The sequence below is a fragment of the Engystomops pustulosus genome, chromosome 2 (genome assembly GCF_040894005.1).
Source record: "Engystomops pustulosus chromosome 2, aEngPut4.maternal, whole genome shotgun sequence".
NCBI classification, from domain to species: Eukaryota; Metazoa; Chordata; class Amphibia; order Anura; family Leptodactylidae; genus Engystomops; species Engystomops pustulosus.
The window spans coordinates 210786803-210808352 of NC_092412.1; the positions used below are offsets into that span (position 1 = coordinate 210786803).

The following is a 21550-nucleotide window of genomic DNA, read 5'->3' on the forward strand; positions in this document are numbered from 1 at the left end:
TTCTCTAATATCTTACATAGTATAGTAGAGCCTGTTGACAGGTAATACAGAATACAATGCATAGACATGCTATGGGGATGATCCACTACTATTATGAATATTCTAATATGATGGAAATTTCCTTATCTATATGTGTGTTTACAGATATTTTTACGTACTTGATAATTATTTATTAATGTAACTGGTTTTACTTATTTATTTATCTAATTATTTATCTATTTGATCAAAGTGATATATATTATTTGTTGTTGTTATAAGAATTGCTCTCCCTATGCTGTTACGGTACCGGATTGAACCCTGACCCCCGGTTCATCACGTGACAGCTATCACGTCATTTCCGGGATCCCGGTAATATGGTAATGTACTTAAAGCTTAGTTACCACTTGTTATGTTATGCCTGATGAAGGCTCCAGTCCGGAGCAGAAACGCGTCGCATTTTTAACAATAAAGTAACCTATTGTTTAACACATTACGTTGTGTGAACTAAGACGTAGGAAGCGCCGGCTCAACAATCCATCATCCCTCGGGACTCCTCTAGCTTTTTGGTCTACACGCCTCCGGGCCCTGGTCCTGCATTTCGAAGCGTGGTTCATCGAGACCGGCTGCTCCGATTTACTTCTATGACATGCCCTGTTAAGCTAACCACCAGGTGAGAGTCTACGGACAGTCTTACATATATATTCTAGTGGTTAACGATATCCCACGAGGTTGCGCTCCTGCTTGTGTCTCCCCTCCACACGGGGTATCTCGGGATCTCTCGAGCCCCCTCCTCTCCAGGTTTCCTCCAACCTTACAGTGAGGAACACTACCCCCACACAGTGAGGAACACTACCACCATACAGTGAGGAACACTACCCCCATACAGTGAGGAACACTACCGCCATACAGTGAGGAATACTACACCTTACAGTGAGGAACACTACCCCCACACAGTGAGGAACACTACCACCATACAGTGAGGAACACTACCCCCACACAGTAAGGAACACTGCCGCCATACAGTGAGGAACACTACCACCTTACAGTGAGGAACACTACCCCCATACAGTGAGGAATACTACCACCTTACAGTGAGGAACACTACCCCCATACAGTGAGGAATACTACCGCCATACAGTGAGGAATACTACCCCCATACAGTGAGGAACACTACCGCCATACAGTGAGGAACACTACTGACATACAGTGAGGAACACTAACCCCCATACAGTGAGGAACACTACCACCATACAGTGAGGAACACTACCCCCATACAGTGAGGAACACTACCGCCATACAGTGAGGAATACTACACCTTACAGTGAGGAACACTACCCCCATACAGTGAGGAACACTACCCCCACACAGTAAGGAACACTGCCGCCATACAGTGAGGAACACTACCACCATACAGTGAGGGTCACTACAACCATACAGTGAGGAATACTACCACCTTACAGTGAGGAACTCTACCCCCATACAGTGAGGAATACTACTGCCATACAGTGAGGAATACTACCTCCATACAGTGAGGAACACTACCGCCATACAGTGAGGGACACTACCCCCATACAGTGAGGAACACTACCCCCATACAGTGAGGGACACTACCACCATACAGTGAGGAACTCTACCGCCATACAGTGAGGAATACTACCACCACACAGTGAGGAACAGTACCACCATACAGTGAGGAACACTACCTCCATACAGTGAGGAACACTACCCCCATACAGTGAGGGACACTACCCCCATACAGTGAGGAACACTACCACCATAAAGTGAGTACAGTGAGGAACACTACTGCCATACAGTGAGGGACACTACCACCATACAGTGAGGGACACTACCACCATACAGTGAGGAACAATACCCCCATACAGTGAGGAACACTACCGCCATACAGTGAGGAACACTGCCGCCATACAGTGAGGGACACTAACACCATACAGTGAGGAACACTACCTCCATACAGTGAGGAACACTACCGTTATACTGTAAGGAAAACTACCGCCATACAGTGAGGAACACTAACCCCATACAGTGAGTAACACTACCCCCATACAGTGAGGAACACTACCCACATACAGTGAGGAACACTACCCCCATACAGTGAGGAACACTACCCCCATACAGTGAGGAACACTACCTCCATACAGCGAGGAACACTACCGCCATAGAATGAGGAACACTACCTCCATACAGTGAGGGACACTACCCCAATACAATGAGGAACACTACCCCCATACAGTGAGGGACACTACCTCCATACAGCGAGGAACACTAGCGCCATAGAATGAGGAACACTACCTCCATACAGTGAGGGACACTACCCCAATACAATGAGGAACACTACCCCCATACAGTGAGGGACACTACCACCATACAGTGAGGGACAAGACCCCCATACAGTGAGGGACACTACGCACATACAGTGAGGGACACTACCCCCATACAGTGAGGGACACTACCCCCATACAGTGAGGGACACTACCACCATACAGTGAGGGACAAGACCCCCATACAGTGAGGGACACTACGCACATACAGTGAGGGACACTACCCCCATACAGTGAAGGACACTTCCACCATACAGTGAGGAACACTACCACCATACAGTGAGGAACACTAACGCCATACAGTGAGGAACACTACCACCATACAGTGAGGAACACTACCACCTTACAGTGAGGAACACTACCACCATACAGTGAGGGACACTACCACCATACAGTGAGGGACACTACCCCCATACAGTGAGGGACACTACCCCCATACAGTGAGGGACACTACCACCATACAGTGAGGAACACTACCTCCATATAGTGAGGGACACTACCACCATACAGTGAGGAACACTACCATCATACTGTGAGGAACACTACCACCATACAGTGAGGAACACTACCACCATACAGTGAGGAACACTACCGCCATACAGTGAGGAACACTACCACCATACAGTGAGGAACACTACCACCTTACAGTGAGGAACACTACCACCGCACAGTGAGGAACACTACCACCGCACAGTGAGGAACACTACCACCATACAGTGAGGAACACTACCACCTTACAGTGAGGAACACTACCGCCATACAGTGAGGAACACTACCCCCATACAGTGAGGAACACTACCACCATACAGTGAGGAACACTACCCCGCATACAGTGAGGAACACTACCGCCATAAAGTGAGGAATACTACCTCCATACAGTGAGGAACATTGCCACCATACAGTGAGGGACACTACCACCATACAGTGAGGAACACTACCACCATACAGTGAAGGACACTACCCCCATACTGTGAGGAACACTACCACCATACAGTGAGGAACATTGCCACCATACAGTGAGGAACACTACCACCATACAGTGAGGGACACTACCCCATACAGTGAGGAATACTACCCCCATATAGTGAGGAACAATACCACCGCACAGTGAGGGACATTACCACCATACAGTGAGGAACACTACCACCTTACAGTGAGGAACACTACCGCCATACAGTAAGGAACACTACCAACATATAGTGAGGAACATTGCCACCATACAGTGAGGAACACTACCACCATACAGTGAAGGACACTACCACCATACAGTGAGGAACACTACCCCCATACAGTGAGGAACATTGCCACCATACAGTGAGGAACACTACCACCATACAGTGAGGAACAATACCGCCGTACAGTGAGGATTGCTACCAGCATACAATGAGGAACACTACCTCCATACAGTGAGGGACACTACCCCAATACAATCAGGAACACTACCTCCATACAGTGAGGGAAACTACCCCAATACAATGAGGGACACTACCCCAATAAAGTGAGGAACACTACCCCCATACAGTGAGGGACACTACACCTTACAGTGAGGAACACTACCCCCACACAGTGAGGAACACTACCACCATACAGTGAGGAACACTACCCCCACACAGTAAGGAACACTGCCGCCATACAGTGAGGAACACTACCACCTTACAGTGAGGAACACTACCCCCATACAGTGAGGAATACTACCACCTTACAGTGAGGAACACTACCCCCATACAGTGAGGAATACTACCGCCATACAGTGAGGAATACTACCCCCATACAGTGAGGAACACTACCGCCATACAGTGAGGAACACTACTGACATACAGTGAGGAACACTAACCCCCATACAGTGAGGAACACTACCACCATACAGTGAGGAACACTACCCCCATACAGTGAGGAACACTACCGCCATACAGTGAGGAATACTACACCTTACAGTGAGGAACACTACCCCCATACAGTGAGGAACACTACCCCCACACAGTAAGGAACACTGCCGCCATACAGTGAGGAACACTACCACCATACAGTGAGGGTCACTACAACCATACAGTGAGGAATACTACCACCTTACAGTGAGGAACTCTACCCCCATACAGTGAGGAATACTACTGCCATACAGTGAGGAATACTACTGCCATACAGTGAGGAATACTACCTCCATACAGTGAGGAACACTACCGCCATACAGTGAGGGACACTACCCCCATACAGTGAGGAACACTACCCCCATACAGTGAGGGACACTACCACCATACAGTGAGGAACTCTACCGCCATACAGTGAGGAATACTACCACCACACAGTGAGGAACAGTACCACCATACAGTGAGGAACACTACCTCCATACAGTGAGGAACACTACCCCCATACAGTGAGGGACACTACCCCCATACAGTGAGGAACACTACCACCATAAAGTGAGTACAGTGAGGAACACTACTGCCATACAGTGAGGGACACTACCACCATACAGTGAGGGACACTACCACCATACAGTGAGGAACAATACCCCCATACAGTGAGGAACACTACCGCCATACAGTGTGAACACTGCCGCCATACAGTGAGGGACACTAACACCATACAGTGAGGAACACTACCTCCATACAGTGAGGAACACTACCGTTATACTGTAAGGAAAACTACCGCCATACAGTGAGGAACACTAACCCCATACAGTGAGTAACACTACCCCCATACAGTGAGGAACACTACCCACATACAGTGAGGAACACTACCCCCATACAGTGAGGAACACTACCCCCATACAGTGAGGAACACTACCTCCATACAGCGAGGAACACTACCGCCATAGAATGAGGAACACTACCTCCATACAGTGAGGGACACTACCCCAATACAATGAGGAACACTACCCCCATACAGTGAGGGACACTACCTCCATACAGCGAGGAACACTAGCGCCATAGAATGAGGAACACTACCTCCATACAGTGAGGGACACTACCCCAATACAATGAGGAACACTACCCCCATACAGTGAGGGACACTACCACCATACAGTGAGGGACAAGACCCCCATACAGTGAGGGACACTACGCACATACAGTGAGGGACACTACCCCCATACAGTGAGGGACACTACCCCCATACAGTGAGGGACACTACCACCATACAGTGAGGGACAAGACCCCCATACAGTGAGGGACACTACGCACATACAGTGAGGGACACTACCCCCATACAGTGAAGGACACTTCCACCATACAGTGAGGAACACTACCACCATACAGTGAGGAACACTAACGCCATACAGTGAGGAACACTACCACCATACAGTGAGGAACACTACCACCTTACAGTGAGGAACACTACCACCATACAGTGAGGGACACTACCACCATACAGTGAGGGACACTACCCCCATACAGTGAGGGACACTACCCCCATACAGTGAGGGACACTACCACCATACAGTGAGGAACACTACCTCCATATAGTGAGGGACACTACCACCATACAGTGAGGAACACTACCATCATACTGTGAGGAACACTACCACCATACAGTGAGGAACACTACCACCATACAGTGAGGAACACTACCGCCATACAGTGAGGAACACTACCACCATACAGTGAGGAACACTACCACCTTACAGTGAGGAACACTACCACCGCACAGTGAGGAACACTACCACCGCACAGTGAGGAACACTACCACCATACAGTGAGGAACACTACCACCTTACAGTGAGGAACACTACCGCCATACAGTGAGGAACACTACCCCCATACAGTGAGGAACACTACCACCATACAGTGAGGAACACTACCCCGCATACAGTGAGGAACACTACCGCCATAAAGTGAGGAATACTACCTCCATACAGTGAGGAACATTGCCACCATACAGTGAGGGACACTACCACCATACAGTGAGGAACACTACCACCATACAGTGAAGGACACTACCCCCATACTGTGAGGAACACTACCACCATACAGTGAGGAACATTGCCACCATACAGTGAGGAACACTACCACCATACAGTGAGGGACACTACCCCATACAGTGAGGAATACTACCCCCATATAGTGAGGAACAATACCACCGCACAGTGAGGGACATTACCACCATACAGTGAGGAACACTACCACCTTACAGTGAGGAACACTACCGCCATACAGTAAGGAACACTACCAACATATAGTGAGGAACATTGCCACCATACAGTGAGGAACACTACCACCATACAGTGAAGGACACTACCACCATACAGTGAGGAACACTACCCCCATACAGTGAGGAACATTGCCACCATACAGTGAGGAACACTACCACCATACAGTGAGGAACAATACCGCCGTACAGTGAGGATTGCTACCAGCATACAATGAGGAACACTACCTCCATACAGTGAGGGACACTACCCCAATACAATCAGGAACACTACCTCCATACAGTGAGGGAAACTACCCCAATACAATGAGGGACACTACCCCAATAAAGTGAGGAACACTACCCCCATACAGTGAGGGACACTACAGCCATACAGTGAGGGACACTACCCCAATACAATGAGGGACACTACCCCAATACAGTGAGGAACACTACCCCCATACAGTGAGGGACACTACCGCCTTACAGTGAGGGACACTACCGCCATACAGTGAGGAACACTACCGCCATACAGTGAGGAACACTACCCCCATACAGTGAGGAATACTACCACCATACAGTGAGGGACACTACCCCAATACAATGTGGAACACTACCTCCATACAGTGAGGGACACTATCCCAATACAATGAGGAACACGACCCCCATACAGTGAGGAACACTACCCCCATACAGTGAGGGACACTACCCTAATACAATGAGGAACACTACCTCCATACAGTGAGGGACACTACCCCAATACAATGTGGAACACTACCTCCATACAGTGAGGAACACTACCCCAATACAATGAGGAACACTACCTCCATACAGTGAGGGACACTACCCCAATACAATGAGGGACACTACCCCAATACAGTGAGGAACACTACTGCCATACCGTGAGGGACACTACCGCCATACAATGAGGGACACTACCGCCATACAGTGAGGAACACTACTGCCATACCGTGAGGGACACTACCGCCATACAGTGAGGGACACTACCGCCATACAGTGAGGAACACTACCGCCATACAGTGAGGGACACTACCCCCATACAGTGAGGGACAATGCCGCCATACAGTGAGGAACATTACCCCAATACAGTGAGGGACACTACCACCATACAGTGAGGAACACTTCCTCCATACAGTGAGGAGCACTACCCCCATACAGTGAGGAACACTACCCCCATACAGTGAGGGACAATGCCGCCATACAGTGAGGAACATTACCCCAATACAGTGAGGGACACTACCACCATACAGTGAGGAACACTTCCTCCATACAGTGAGGAGCACTACTCCCATACAGTGAGGAACACTACCCCAATACAGTGAGGGACACTACCACCATACAGTGAGGAACACTTCCTCCATACAGTGAGGAGCACTACTCCCATACAGTGAGGAACACTACCCCCATACAGTGAGGGACACTACCACCATACAGTGAGGAACACGTCCTCCATACAGTGAGGAGCACTACTTCCATACAGTGAGGAACACTACCCCCATACAGTGAGGGACACTACCCCCATACAGTGAGGAACACTACCACCATAAAGTGAGTACAGTGAGGAACACTACTGCCATACAGTGAGGGACACTACCACCATACAGTGAGGGACACTACCACCATACAGTGAGGAACAATACCCCCATACAGTGAGGAACACTACCGCCATACAGTGAGGAACACTGCCGCCATACAGTGAGGGACACTAACACCATACAGTGAGGAACACTACCTCCATACAGTGAGGAGCACTAACCCCATACAGTGCGGAACACTATCCCCTTACAGTGAGGAACACTACCCCATAAAGTGAGGGACACTACCACCATACAGTGAGGAACACTACCCCCATACAGTGAGGAACACTACCCCATAAAGTGAGGGACACTACCACCATACAGGGAGGAACACTACCCCCATACAGTGAGGAGCACTACCCCCTTACAGTGAGGAACACTACCGCCATACAGTGAGGAGCACTACACCCATACAGTGAGGAGCACTACCTCCATACAGTGAGGAACACTACCCCCATACAGTGAGGAACACTACCCCCATACAGTGAGGAACACTACCGCCATACAGTGAGGAACACTACCGCCATACAGTGAGGAACACTACCCCCACACAGTGAGGAACACTACCCCCACACAGTGAGGGACACTACCGCTATACAGTGAAGAATACTACCTCCATACAGTGAGGAACACTACCCCCATACAGTGAGGAACACTACTCCCATACAGTGAGTTACCCTATCACCATGCAGTGAAGAATACAGCCATACAGTGAGAGACACTACCCTCATACAGTGAGGAACAGTACAGCATGTTCCTTTCTTCTTCCCAGAGTTCTCTGCCCCATGTAACACGTTGTGCTCTCGTCCATTTTGCCAATAAAGGGTGTAAAAAAAATATATATTTTTTTTTATTTGAAATACAAATCGAAGTTTAGAACGAATTTAGAATCCTCTGAATTGATTCGCCCATCTGTAATGGTGACCTCTATCTCTCTTAACAGTAAGTGAAAACCCTGCACAGATGATATCACAGTCAGTCTGAGCCCAGAGCAAAAGAAATCCTGGAAGATTTTAAGATCCACTTAACCTTTTTTCTATAACCCTGACAATTAGGAGGCAGTAAATCAAACAATGGAATATAAGAGGGCAGAGCAGATTGGAGTGAAGTATTGGTGCAGTAAATGTGCATAGGCTTAAAAGTTGTGTAGCTCTGCCATTGGCCCTGTCTGAGCCAAATGTACATAAATTGTACATATTTTATGATACAATACAAGACTGATGTATTAATCCTAGTGGAAAATTATTTTGTGCATTGTACAACCCAGTTCTAAGAATCAGCAACAATTTACATTGAAACACATGTGATTAAGAGCTTTCTGCATTTACAGAAGATGACATACCATGAGGGATAAGAAACCATGATATATTGATGAGTGAATGTAAATCACGAGCGCAGCGCTCAGCAATTTCTCTCAGCAATTTCTCTCAGCTCCATTGAGATGTATGGAGCAGAACAGTCATACGGGGCCGTCTGCTCCATTACTCTAGAGCGACGAAGGGTCTGATTGAGGAAAGTGGGACCCCATCGGAATCCTAATTTTCGTTATCTGTGGGGGTCTCATCACTTAGACCCCTTCGATCAGCAAGTTAGGCCCTATCCTGTGGGTAAGGCTTAAGTTGTATTTGTGGGAAAACCTATTTCAGTGGTGGCGAACCTATGGCACGGGTGCCAGAGGTGGCACTCAGAGCCCTTTCTGTGGGCACTCAGGCCTTCACCCCAGGACAGAGTTCACCAAACAGGACCAAATCTATCAAATCTTCCAGCAGTCCAAAGCAATTTAAGAGATGCTGCTCTCAGTTTTATTTTACATTGACACTTCATTGACTGTTTGGAACTGCTTGAAAAGTGAGAAGGTGTAAATAGAACTGCATTATCTTTGGCGGTCATCCTGCTACATCCACCATTCTTCCTGTACAGAGAGACCCTGCAGAGAAGCTACAATGATGGTCTGAATTTGCCCACCTTCTTTCAACTGTATTGGTGGCCTCAGGCGGCCGATACAATTGAAATAAGTGGAAGAACAGGTAACAGTAAGTTACTGCTTAAAATGCCTTGCTGGCACTTCACAGTAAATATGTGGATTTTGGTTGTAGTTTGGGCACTCTGTCTCTAAAAGGTTCGCCATCACTGACCTATTTAAAGGAAATCTACCATTTAAAATCAAGCATGATAAACCAGGGACACGTACTCATAGATCCAGGCACTTCTTATATTTGTTATCCATGACCTCCTTATTTCTAAAATCAACTTTTTAAATTCTGAAGGGAGTTACCAGAGCCCTGTGCTATGGCTTCACGTGATGTTACACTCCCCCTGCTCCCTCAGCACGCCCCCCCCCTCTCACACAGTAAGAGGGGTAAGTGGCCCTAGAGCTCTTCTGGCTGATAAGAATAATTTATGAAGTTGATTTTAGAAGGAAGGAGGCCATGTAAAACAAATATAAGACGATTACCACAGTCACGGTGCCTGGATCTATGAGTAAGTGTCCCTGATTTATCATTATAAATTCAGATTTTCGATAGATTTCCTTAAATGCACGTAGGTATCTGACTGTTCAGCACTGACTGTTTATGCGGTCAAGCAGCATTCAGACACCTCCCTTGGATTCCTTATTATGACTGTAATTGAACGTCTTGTGATGTTTTTTTTTCTTTATTAGATTTCGACATGACATTTATTGAGCTGCTCATCTCCTGACCGGATATTGGCCTCCCTTGCTCAGTTTGCAGCGCTAGATAATTCCATTTGGCATCTTTTATGATGATCATATACAATGTAATAACTACAGTGACTACAAGTGATCATCGCTGACCTGAGTTATTGTCAATTGTGCATAGACTACGTGTAATGTTCTACCGAGTTTATTATGAGCAATCGTCTTGGTAGATGATGGGAATTTCTTGCCTTTGCACATCGTGAGATTTGGTAAAATAAAAGCATGTTACGTAGATCCACCTTATAAAGTACTAATCAAAAACTTGTATACATCATACTGGTAAAAAATAAACAATTAAAGCACTTTGGGACTGTTCTACCATAATACTTGTGGTTGCTTTACATACAGCTCTTGGATAATGGGGCACATAATGGGGCCGCCGGAGTTCACGAGGTACGGACTGTCCGACGATCATGCACTCTGGCACGATTCACTAAGATCGTGCGCCCGATATCCTGAACGTGTCGCTTCCCCGCTGGGGCCGGCCGGAGTTTACCGTCTTCTTCCTGGTGTATGTAACTGCATTGTCTTGCTACACAATTTGAATCTTAAATCCCGCTCTCAGTTCGAATTAGTCGGAAAGTCCGGTGGCCCGCCCCCCAATTTCTGTCGCATGAAAGCCAGCGCAGCTGCGCCACAATTCGATTACGTGCGACACAATCCCCTGCTAAATACCTGTCACAGCAGCACAAATCCCGAAACCCGTAAACAGTCCGACGAAAGTGCGAGCCGCGACTGATTACCTATATATCAGCTGGAAAAAAAAAACTTGATAGCTCCACTGTATAGAACCAATAGAACCTGTATAGAGGATTAGGAGGATTTAAGATAATGGGGCACATTTACTAAGGGTCTAAACAGTGCATTTTTGTCGGGTCTTGCAGGCTTTTTCCGTTTTGGACTGTATTGCCCCGGATTTTTGCACGTGATCGCAACGGCGCCGGCCTACATGCGTCACAAACTGGGGGGCGTGGACGTCGGACAACCTGACTGATTAAAAAGCAAATTGTGTCGCAAGATCAGCACTTACATACACCGGGAAGAAAAAGGTGAACTCTGGCGGACCTTAGCGGGGAAGTGTCACATGCAGGAAGTTGGACGCACTGAATCGCGGCAGACCCAAATCCTCGTCGGACAACGCACAGTGGGAATCGTGACGGGTCGGGTAAGTAAATGTGCCCCAATATGACTCTTTTCATCACATTTTCACATGTGATGAGTAACTTCTAATGGTTGCAGGGAAAATGTCACTTCAGTGTGTTCGGTTCCATAGCACAATCATTTTCTGTCATATTAACCCCCTAATGACTTGACCATTTTGCTGCTCTTTGCCACAGACCATTTTTTCAAATCTGACATGTGTTGTTATAACTTTGGGATGCTTTAACATCCCAGGAGCTTTTGAGATTGCTTTCTCCTGACATGTTAGTTGAAAAATTTGGGTAGTATGTTTTGCACTTATTTATGAAAAAAACGGATATTTGACAAAAACGTAAAAAAAGTTCTCAATTTTCAAAATGTTACATTTTCTACTTGACAAGTTGTCATAACACCAACATAACTTGATAACTTAAGTTTACTGCTTTATGTTGACATGGTTTTTTTATGTGTGGTCTCATTTTGTAGAATGTTATGGGGCTTAGAACTTTTCAGTTTTCAAATCACTTTGAGAACCCTAAATAGTATTAAAATAATAATAAAATCCCATTAATTAACCCATTTTATAAACTACACCCCTCAATGTATGGGAAAACAACTGTTACGAAGTTTGTTAATCCTTTAATTGTTTCACAGGGGTTAAAACAAAATCAGATGCAATTTTGAAATTTTAATTTTATTTTTGGCTAAATGAATGTATTTTTTAAAATAAAATGTAAACATTCTCAGTGGATAAGATACAAAAAAGGCTCCACAAAGTTTGACACCCAATCACTCCTGAGTATAACAATCCCCCATATGTGGTGGTATCCTGCTGTATGGGACACGCCAGGGCATTGAAGGGAAGGCGCACCATTCCGTGAAGATTATGCATTGTCACTTTTTAATGGCTATACAAATTAATTTTTTTTGGCAATTTGTACATACAAGGGCTTATATTCTGTAAGATTAAATGCATTTTACAAATATTTCGTTTAAGTGAGTCTTCAGCTTATTGATGAGTATTCGTTATAGGGGTTGTCCAAGACCCTATGAAAACTACATATGTGGCAGGAGTCGGCTGCTTTAAAAAATAAACTTGTACTTACCTCCAGGGTCTCTCCTAGCGGACCACTCTGCCGTCTCTCCAGTCCGTGTCCCTGTTTGTCTACAGGTTAATAAAAGCTGCACTGGGAACAGCTTCCGGCCAGCCGAAGTGACCGGCCACCTCGCCTGGCCAGAAACTGTTCACGGATCAGAGAAGCAGCGCTGCGGGATGCCAGGAGGGACCGCGGAGATAAGTACAACTTTATTTTTTAATGCAGTCCCCCAATGGCCACGTATGTAATTTTCATAGGGTCTAAGACAACCCCTTTAATTTTTCAATGTGTGGAGGACAAGAAAATCATCAATTCTTGTTTCACTGTACCATAAAAATAATATGTTATCTTTATTTTATGGATCACTACAGACAGAGCTGGTTGAGGTCTTATTTTTTGCATGAGGAGTTGTTCTTTTCAGTGGTATCATTTTTCCACACAACTTTTTTGATCCCTTTTAAGTGAAGGGATTTGATGAAAAATTAAAATTTTTGGCAAGTTTTTCAGATTTTACTTTCCAGGCGTTCACCAAGTGGGTCCAATTATGTTCAGAGGCAATTATATTGCAGAGGAAATGAATCACATAGTGGCTGACGAACCATATTCACTGATCTCACCTAAACCGGTCCTGGTACAGCCAAGGAGGGGGATAAACAAGACCGTTATAGCCTCTATGGCAATGTAGTGAGAAGTGAACACACATTCCTCTATGCCTAGTACATAGAATATTACATAAATAATAACGCTGCCTAAACATTTGACTAAATATGATTTAACACTGTTGCCATGGAAACCTGTCCTGACTCCAGGATGTCAGAGATGGAACCCGCTGGTTTGTTACAATGTAGCAGCGTCTATATTTTGCTGTGAGCTTATACTGACACACAGTGGCCAAAAATATTCAGTTTTTCTCATACATTTTTTAGTATACATAAAATAGCTAAAAAAATATATACTTTAACATTTGGTTTGACATTTTGACATTTCAATTTTTTTCTTGAATATTTGAAATAAATATAGAAAAACAATATGGAAAGAAAGCTAAAAAAAAATACAACCTCGACTTTTAGTATCCACTGCAAATATTCCAAGATTTACTACCATATATAAAGAAACATTAAAAGTAAAAAAAAAAAAAAAGGTTTAGTAAGTAAATATACAATGTTTTGAATACTTTCTCTACATGGGGTTACATGACATTTTTATGTTTATTTTTTTATGCTACTGAATTCTCATGGCTACATACTCTATAGAAGTAGGCACTTGGCACGTGGTCAGAACACCACTTAGCACCTTTTATGCACAGGCGCCTTCATGCTTTCATGACTCCAATTAAGTTTTTTTTTTCTTTTTGTAACAAGCTTGTTTGCTGCTAAAAGTGTGACCTAAGCAGAAAATGAAACACCCAACATCTACCAAAACAGAAGTATAAAATGTGAAGTTCATCTCATTTATGTCTCTATATGCATAAATCTTTACAAAAAGGATTGTTTCTGTTTATATGTTATAAATGTCGGGAAAACCTCGACTTATAACTAAAAACGGAGAAAACATAGTGAACCCTTTCACTTTATACTTGACTATTTATTTTAAGGATAGGCCACCAATAAGATAAGTCGGAGGACAGCAGGCAGCCCCCCCAAAAAAAGATCAAGAATCAGACAGCTCTATTCTCAGCTTAGCTCTCTTTCAAATGAATGGGGGCTGGCAGGGGCGTAACTATAACGGTAGCAGCTATAGCAGCAGCTATAGGGCCCACAGTGTCACGGGGCCTCTGGCATTTGACCTGACACACTAAAGTATGGAGAATGTGCACCAGAACAAGTCACATCTTCAACAATACACACCGTAAAATGTTGGGAGGGGGAGAGTAGGCACCTGAGTCTCCCCATTCCAATTGGTTACCACAATTCCCCAACCAACACTCCATTTTGGTGTGTCGAGGTGGGGAGCAAGCGGGACAGGGTGGTGAATGCCAGGGCAGCTGGATTTACTTTAGTCTACACCGGAAAACCAGTGTAGAATATAGCAAAAAACTCTCCTAGTTCAGACCTGACCTACAGGTCCAAATTGGTGAAGTTTGCACCCATATTTACTCAGGAGGTAGGAGCCTCTTAGAAGATATGAACACTGGTGTTTAAAGGACATATACCACCAGGATGAGGTATTGTAAACCAAGCACACTGACATACTGGTGTGTGTCCCCTCTGGCAGGATCCAATTTTCTTTTAGCTTCTTATGCCCTTCAAGCAAAACAAGCCACAAAAAATATGCAAATGATTCTGAGGGACTCCAGGCTACATTAACACCTATAGAGCCCAGGCTCATTTGAATAATTTAAATAGCCTTTTTTTGTAAAAAACAGGGCATAAGAAGCTAAAAGAAGAGCAGACCCTGTCAGAGGGGGCACGCACCAGTATGTCAGTGTGCTTGGTTTACAATACTTCATCCTGGTGGTAGATGTCCTTTAAAACAGCAGTCTTATTGTATTTCCCCCTTATGTATCAGTATCTGAGAATAGATGATCGGATGATCTGGCTGTTAAAAAGCCACCAACCTGAAACTGCTGAACTATTTTGCATGTTATGCCTTATTTTAACCATTTGGTTTTCCTATATTAATAAAGTGTGTGATAATGTCTAGACACCACGCTCTACATGTTTGTCCTTTTATAATGTTTTCTATGCTTTGGGGTAATAAGAAAGTTGATTGTTAACAATCATTGGATATAAATACAATTCTGATGTACAGAAATGTGTTTCAGCTAAGCAAAATGTATATGCCTTGTTTACTAGCAATAATCCCTGTCACTATGACTATAGGGGACAGAGGTGTTTACTCCAATTCCAGTATTTACGGGGAATGAAATATATAAAATGTATTCATGCTTATTTAGGTGATGCATGGCTTGGCGCCACTTTTTTGACACTGTGTCACAATGCTGGTCGATGGGCGTCTTATAAAAGGGACATTATAAAGCCATTCTGGGGAGAACAGACGAGAACAGCAGAGTCATGCCATCCTTACTAGCCCCTCTCTCTTGCTCTACAAAGATAACTAAGATTTTCAAATTTATAGAAAAGAGTTCCCATTTCGGGGTTCCAGATTCGTCATTTACAGACCCAGGGCCAATCTGCCCCTTGCAGGAATTTTTCAAATCATCTAAAACCACTTAGTGATTCATTAAGGATGTATTCTAAGCAAGTGCATCCAAGATACCAAGATATGTCCTTGCCATGGTTAGGGTGTTAGTGAAGGTTTTCTGCATTGACAGACACGTGAAACATCTCAAATGGAGACATCATTGGTGGTAAAGGTGGTTGATGACAATATATTGTTACCTGTTCTGCTTCAGGTGTAACTTCCCGTCTCTTCGGTGGCTGTCCTGCACCAGGTCGGAATGCTCCCATAGGAATATTCAGATTAGCCTGAAAGATAATGCAGTCCATTAGTAGTTGCGTTACCTTTCAGAATTCTACAACTTACTTTATCGGTACTACACACATACAAACACTTGGCTGGTAAGTACATAAAGTGAATCTGACACTTGTCAAAATACAACACCAAAAATATTCAATGTCAGAACCATATGAGGAAACACTATATCATCTTTATTATATCAAAGTTTCAAAAACATAAACAAACATGAACATCCGCATTGAAGAGACTGGTGGCTAGACTTTATCATGCATCAATATAGTGGCACCAAGTGGTCAAATAAAGGAATTACATGGTACATAGTAAGGCAAGGAAGAAAATAGTGGGGCACATTTACTAAGGGTCCGTCTGACGCATTTCCGTTGGGTTTCTTGATTTTTTTCTGATTTTCCCTGAATTTCCCGGGTTTTTGACGCACGTGATTGGATTGTGCAACTTCGGCGCCGACACAAATCGGGGGCGTGGACGTCGGACAACCAGACTGATTCGGGCTCTGGTGAAGGATGTTTGTAATTGATATTAAATATTGCATCTTTGATGACTAATATGTAATGTGTTACGTGTCTTTGTTGTATGTATTTGGGAATATTGTGTAAAATAAAGTCTTACAATCAGTCTCTTTAGTGCAGATGTTCATATTTGCACTTATATAAATGGGCCACATTTATTAAAGTATTTGCGCCAGTTTTCTGTCTGATTTTGCACTGAAAAGAACTTGCAAACTTGCCTATGTATTTATAAAGTGTCTGTGCCAGTTTTGTGTCATGGCTGAACTATGTCCGACAAGACAGAAAAAAGGAGCACCAAAAGGGACTGTGACTGCTTAGTCGGACCGTGCACCACAATTCTGCAGCATGTCAACCCGAAAAAAAAGGTGCACACTTCTCAAGCATAGCAGGGAGCTACAGATTCCAGTTTGCACTTTTTTTTGATAAATGTGCAGTTTGCCTGTGTAGTGTGTAGAGGGAGCCTGATTCATGATTTGTGGCGCGCCTGTTCTTCATGAATCACAGCCCCGACAGAGGGCCCCAACCTTTTTTTTTGGTGCACCTTTCACGTGGTTCATGCGACACACTTCTGTCAGATTTTGCATGTTAAATGTGGTGCATGGTCATTTACTAAGTTTTGCGGATCACACTTTCACCTGACTTTCTGTATTTTTGGGGATTTGCACAGCTTGGAGAGGTATTTAACAGGTGTCTCTGCTGGGATTGTGTCGCACTGATCGGATTTTGGCACAGCTGCGCTGGCTTCCATGCGACACAAATTGGGGGGCGTGATTCGGACTGAGCGAGGGATTTAACTTTCAAATTGTGTCGCAAGACAATACACTTACATACACCACTAAAAAGAAGGTGAACTCTGTCAGACCTGAGCAGGGAAGTGACACATGCAGGATATTGGGCGCACGATTCTAGTGAATTTCGGCACAGTGCATTAACATCGGACAATGAACTCGATGAATTCCGTCTGACGGGTAAGTAAATGATCCCCACTGAGTGGACACTTCTTTATACATGTGCAAGCAATTTGCACATAAAAGAAGTCCAACATAAAACTGGCACAAGGACCTAAGTAAATGTGCCCCAATGTGTTTTGCTTTCTGTTGTGGTTCCAGCATAATTGTTTTTCTGTGTAATAATTATTATTTATTAGCAATTTCCTTGAACATGTATAGTAAAGCATTGGGGAGATGTTCAGAGCTTTATACAAAATAAAACATATCTCTTTTCACTGTAACACCCTTTAATAAAAGTTGTATAACATCACTGCATTCCCTCTAGTGGTGCGGCCCTATATGCTGCTGTTTAAAACTAGGGATGAAAAATTGACCTGCATTATAAGGGGCAGGGTGGGATTGAAGTAAACAAAACTTTACCAGGGTTTCCTATTTCATATCCTATAAATAGATACTTATCGGTACTTCCCCAGATAATACATCTATCATCAGAAGGTACCCTATAAATACATAGACATTTCCATTCCTTGTGATTGGCTCCTGTGGGAAATAAAATAACTGGCAACTGTGCTGCGCTACAATTAGTAAGGATAATCTTTCTGTTATGAGCACTGCGGGTCCCAGTTCGGATGGTACGTGAGGCAGCAGATATGGAAAATTAGGAGGGATACTATTTTAAGATATGTTGTCACCTATTAGATTTTCAGCTCAGCAGTTTTCACTAAAGAGATGAAGTGGTTGTTGTGCAACAGAATAAAAACTCTTGTACACAGCAAAGCAATGAACCTGAATATTATCTCAAAAATATCATTTCATTTATAAAGGGAGGAGTGCCAGAGAACCTAAACACCGGCTCTGCTGCTTATTTTTAACAAACCTCAACTTTCCTTGTACTATGAGAGTTAGGCTGCATTCACGTCAAATGTTGGCTCTACATTGTGAGTATACCTTGGGCAGATTTCTGTTGTGTACTCACAATAAAGGGACAAAACATATCACATTGTGCAGATACAGTGGGATATATTTTCCTCCCCCGTCCCTCTGAAAGCGGAAGAAGGAACGAAGATGTTGGGGGTCTTACCCCCACTGCTGTAACTGTTCATATAAGGATGTTGGAGACTTCCCTGAGCGTACACTCATTGGAGGCCGGGGGGGGGGGGGGTGCAATACTTTACAACCGTCCCCCATTGTTTCAAATGATTTCTGCCGAACGTATACATAACTTAGCAGGAGAGAGCAAGATAGAAAGATTGAGCTTGCTACATCTGGGGCAAAGTGGATGCCTCCTCTGCCTATATATCAGTACAGGGGCATATTAAGACTGCTATGTGCCCTGGGCTGTATGAATATTATAGCCCCTACATGTCTGGAAGTCACATCCTACATATGGTACTAGAATCAAGCTTCTTGGGGAATGAAGGATGCGTCCCTTCTGCCTGCTTTCACTTTGCAATTTCAGGACCTTTGGAGGACCTTCAAAGGTCCTGAAATGACTCTTGTGTACATGTGTACTGAGAAGAGGAATCCAAAAAAGGAATATAAAGCCAGGAAATAACAGATGTAATTGAAATTTATTGAAGCATCAAGCAAAAAATCCAAGTTACAAAGGCTTTAGTCCATGTGTCTCGGGCTAACAAATGCCCAAGTTATGAGTAAGGGCATTTGTTAGCCTGAAACGCGCAGACTAAAGCCTTTGTATCTACAATGTTTTGCTTGATGCTTCAGTAAAGTTCAATTACACCTGTTATTTCCTGGCTGGAAACAATTTTCTTGCATTTCTGCTTTTGGCTATAGCAGCGGGGCTTTCTGTGCCACAAGGAGATCAAGGTGAAAGGAGCGAGGGTGAGCTGATTTTTCCATTATTAAGTATTTAGAGGATAAACGTATGTATGAGGATTTCATGGGTGAAGGCCGTTCTCAGTGTAACTTTGTTGGTGTTTTGGGTGGCCATTGGCCCTCAGGAAGGCTTAGGTCACGGGCTACCGACTAAAACGCTTATATTATAATCCACTACTGGCTCAGTGTATATGCGGGGAGCTTTCCTGGCGTATCTGCTGATAAAGTACTAAAAATTAGATGTGAATGGAGCCTATTTCCAATTCTGTTGGAGTCCCCTTGTAGGGGATAGCGTGTCCAGTGGATTGGTTGGGATGTAATACAACATCTTATCTGAAGGGGGCAGGAAAGAAAGGCCATCTGGCACAAGGTTTCTGAAGCTCTGGCTGGAGTAGGTTGACTTTAAGAAGAGAGAAAAGCTTTATAAGCTCAGACAAACTGTCTGATGCTAGGTCACAATAAAATCTTCTAATACAAGAGTCTCCCTGCGGATTATACTCCTCTGTGTATTCTTCTGTTACACAATGAGGCTTTTACAGGTTACATAATTGTGATGATTTTGTAGTGCTTCAGTTTGCATCGGGCTGTGGCAGGTTTTACAGAAGACAAGGCACAGGTGTACGGTTACCATTACCCATTATATAAAAGAGTGGAAAAATAGAGATTGTTAAAAAAGATATCATATGGAGTGGTGAATAATGAGAAAGTAGGTGAAGAATTGCTCATATATGGAAAACTAGGACATAGACTGCACACGGCAGGGCACTGGAGAGGAGGAAGCATGAGCGCTGCTCACCCCCTCCCCACTCCAAAGGAAATAGCGCCGCAGGCGGTTCTTATAGCCAAAGAAAGTGGCAACGGCATGGTACGGTGAGCACATGTTGTGTCTATCGGGGACATGTGTCTATGGGGATGTATATTCAGCCGCAACTTGTGGCTGGACATACGTCCACACAACGGTGTGCATGCAGCCTAGCATATATTATACATACATCATGGATTTTTCCTACAAATCAACACTGATTACTGACATTAGGGGTAAAAAGCAACATGGGGAATTTGTCAAGACTGGGTGCATCGTAACATTCCCCCTGCTAACACACAACTCACGGGTTATACTATGAGTCTACTACACCCCGCCCCATGCCCCTCCAATTGCACCTTCTAAAAAAGTGGCATGTAGGTGGCAATAGGGGCAAAATGTCACAATGCCTGGCATTCACCCATGAAATCCTCGTACATCTCTTCCTGCTCTCAATACACATGTACACAAGAGCCATATCAGGACCTTTGAAGGTCCTCCAAGGGTCCTGAAAGCTGACAGTAAAAGTGTGCTTTTGGCTCCAGCAGCGGGGCTTTCCATGCCACAAGGAAATCAAGGTGAAAGGAGCGAGGGTGAGCTGGTTTTTCTATTATTAAATATTGAGAAGAGAAACATATGTATGAGGAAGGCCGTTCTCAGTGTAACTTTGTGGGTGGTTTGGGTGGCCATGGGCCCTCAGGAAGGCTTAGGCCACGGGCTAGCCTCTGCCAGAAATTAGCATATTAGTTAGATAAACTGTAGTTCAATGTAGAAAGTATTTTAGTATTAGCTAAAGATAGATTAGGGTTTAGAAGGTCAGTAGGAACTTGTCATCAAATCTACCTTAATAGGTAGATTTCTTATTGCAGGTATTCTTTAAAGGGGTATTACCAGTATGTATTGTTATCCATAACAATCTGACAGTTAGCCAAATGCTGAGACCTTCACGATCACAGGAAACAATCCCCACCGATCACAATAACATGGGTTCCATTCTAACTTATTGATGGAACATATGGAG

General features: G+C 44.3%; 1 protein-coding gene across 1 annotated transcript in view; it reads right to left on the minus strand.

Moving 5' to 3' along the window:
- SMPX (small muscle protein X-linked) overlaps window positions 1-21550 on the minus strand; it is a 63494-nt gene that overhangs the window by 17037 nt on the left and 24907 nt on the right. Inside the window, exon 4 of the mRNA XM_072137984.1 lies at window positions 16336-16422. Within this exon, the coding sequence (XP_071994085.1) occupies window positions 16336-16422 (87 nt within the window). The remainder of the gene's footprint in view (window positions 1-16335; window positions 16423-21550) is intronic.